Source organism: Miscanthus floridulus, unplaced genomic scaffold (genome assembly GCF_019320115.1).
Source record: "Miscanthus floridulus cultivar M001 unplaced genomic scaffold, ASM1932011v1 os_1157_2_3, whole genome shotgun sequence".
Taxonomy (NCBI): Eukaryota; Viridiplantae; Streptophyta; class Magnoliopsida; order Poales; family Poaceae; genus Miscanthus; species Miscanthus floridulus.
In genome coordinates this window covers 79,451-82,292 of record NW_027097558.1, presented here as the reverse complement: position 1 = coordinate 82,292, position 2,842 = coordinate 79,451, and the positions used below count along the sequence as shown (strand labels likewise).

Below are 2,842 nucleotides of genomic sequence, written 5' to 3'. Positions count from 1 at the left end.
GAAGGTGAGGCTGATAGTTTTCCCTCGCAATGCAAGATGCGCCTCCTAGCCAGGCCCACCGGAAAACACAGGAATCGGGCGTTTTCGCTAGGCTAGGCCGTCGCAAGCGCCGAGCTTCTTGCCATGTCACCTTCCACGTTTGCTTCGAGCTCAGGAGCTCGGCACCAGGGACGCTGGCGCCGAGACGTGTTATCTCGGCGCCAGCATCGATGGCGCCGAGCTAAGGGTCCAGATTCTGAAATCTTTCCTCCAGAGGTCTATTTGTGAGAAACTTTAAAAAAAAACTAAAAAGTAAAAAATTCGGACCCCGCGACCCGTCGTCCTCTGTCCACGCTTCCGCCCCAGCGGGAGAGTCGAGTCGGGCAAGGTGGCGCGAGCAGAATACAATACGATACGACCCCTGCTGTACTGTATCCGAAACGGTGGTCGTTGCTTCCTGTTCCCAGGCCAGGACCCAGAAACCGATCATGAGATGTCTGTATATATATAAATACATGCCGTTGTTTCCTTTTTGATTGATTGGATTGGAAAATAATACGGATCATGTTTCGGGGTGTGCTCTCGGCGCTTGCCAACATGTGGATGTGGTGGTTTCCTCCTCTCCGCCGCCGGCTCTCCTCGTCCCCCGACGCAGCAGCATTGTCAGTCGACGACGAGGTGACCCAACACAACAACAACCCAGCAACAGGCCTTCGATTCACCGATCTTCCACCGGTATTGTATATACACACTATTATTTCGTATTCAATCAACTGAATATATGTATGTACTAATGAGAGAGAGAAAAAAAACTTGCATGCATGCAGGACATTTTGTACACGATCGTGTCGAAGCTGCCGGCAAAAGAAATTGCAAGAAGTAGCGTCCTGTCAAGCGAGTGGAGGCGATGCATGCGTCTGTGGTCAGCGTGCCCCAGGCTAACCTTCCATGCTGTGTCGATATGCAAATGCGAGAGGTACGAGCTGAGCGAAACCACCCAGGTGGCGAGATTTATCCCTCACGTCAACGGCGTCTTGCAGAAACACCGTAGCCGCTGCAAAGTCGTGGAAACGCTTGAGGTCAGAACCGATTTCGTCGGCGGCGCCCACGGCCTGCTAGCTCATCACATCCACATGTGGGTGGAATTTGCCGTCTCGTCGTCGCGGACCAAGAACCTATCCCTGGATCTCAAGCCCGAAACCTGGTGGGAGCACGATGGATCTTGTCTACCCCGAAAGCAGGATCTGTACGTGTTTCCTTTCCGGCAGCTGCTTTCAGTTTCAGACAACAACTGGGGAAGCAGCCTGCAGCAGCTGCACCTTAGCTTTGTATCTTTCAGACCACCGTCGCAGTTCAAAGGCTTCCCGAATCTGAGGAAGCTTCGTCTGGAGGTGCTGCATATGGCCAGGGAGGATCTTGAGCACCTGCTGTCCCGTTGCGCCAGCAAGATCCAGTGGCTTCACATAGACACATGCGTCGTCGACGATCAACTCACGCTGGCGACTCCACTGCCTAGTCTACTCTACCTCAATGTTGAATGCGGCCTCGTCACCAAGATAGACATCAATGCTGCCAATCTAGCTACCTTTGAGTACACCGGACGCTTGGTACCTATTCGTCTTGTCCATTCGTTGAACCTGCAAAGTGCAAATCTTGACTTGCTCATGGCGGTTTTTGAGCATGCGCTCATATCCCTTGTCAATGGTATTCCAAGCGTGCAGAGCCTCACCTCCGATTTGAGGCTTGGTTTGAAATATCTAGAGGTGCCGTACTGTTCCTAATTATTTCATTCATGTTTTATTTCAAATCACAATCAATAATAATGTAATAACCTAGCTTCAAACAATTAATTAATTTTCTGTGTTTCAATTCTCACTCTCTCAGAAGCAATGGTCGTGGGATCGCCCGTTAAAAAGTTTTTCCAATCTCCGGCATTTACAGTTGCTAATTCGATATTTCCACGACGAGGTTGACAAGCTTCTTTATTCATCGGTTTCATTCCTGAGAGCCGCACCGTTTATTGAAAAGCTGGAGGTCCATGTAAGTCCCATCCATGTTAGTACATTATATATTTTTTCAATGTTTCGTAATTTTTCAATTCATTCAAGTGTTACGTATTATTCGTCCTCTTATTATTACTACTGATACCTAGCTAGGGGGCGAAGCTGTTCCATATATAACTAGGGGTTCAAATGCACTCCTCAAAAAAATTTAAAAAAATAGTGATTATATTATGTATATAGCTAAAATTTCACCAAGTCTATCTATATGCACCCATCTCCATCTTCTTGTCTTAATTTGTTCATGATTTACTCTTTTTGCAGTATGCTGGCTTCAATCTATGGTTTGCACAAGGGGGTCCAAGCCGAAAAGACTTTGGGCAATGTAAATGCAAATATTATCATTTGAAGAACGTATGGATCTCAGGATTCAAAGCAACAAGAGGGCAACTCGAATTTCTTCTCCATATCATTGAAAATGCGGATGCACTGGAGGTTCTTAGAGTAGAAATTGGTCAATATCCACCATATAATTACCGGCGATATGGAGGAGGTGAACCACCCGTCGAGGAAGCTAAACAAATTGCTAGAACCACCATCAGTACAGTACTCCCGCAGCATGTCACGTTTGATATTGTCTAGATAGATCATCTTCTCGTATAAGGTAGGGGGACAGCCCGGACATGTGAAAACGTTACTACGCGTGGTTTTTGCATGCATTGGGCCCTCCAATATAGCCGTACAATAAACTCATGTATAATAATATGTTTACATCGTCATGCTCAACCGTGAGTGCGTTGTATGTAAACTGTGTAAACCGTAAACTATTTCTTCTCAGTGTAAAAATATGCTGTTCTACTTCA

The 2,842-nt window shown here is 46.8% G+C and overlaps 1 protein-coding gene across 1 annotated transcript; it reads left to right on the top strand.

Moving 5' to 3' along the window:
• The first annotated feature begins 800 nt into the window (after positions 1–800).
• LOC136533741 (F-box/FBD/LRR-repeat protein At1g13570-like) lies at positions 801–2,621 on the top strand. The gene is made up of 3 exons (XM_066526282.1): positions 801–1,742; positions 1,921–2,019; positions 2,304–2,621. The coding sequence occupies exons 1-3, from the start codon at positions 801–803 to the stop codon at positions 2,619–2,621; spliced, it is 1,359 nt and encodes a 452-aa protein (XP_066382379.1).
• The last annotated feature ends 221 nt before the right edge of the window (positions 2,622–2,842 follow it).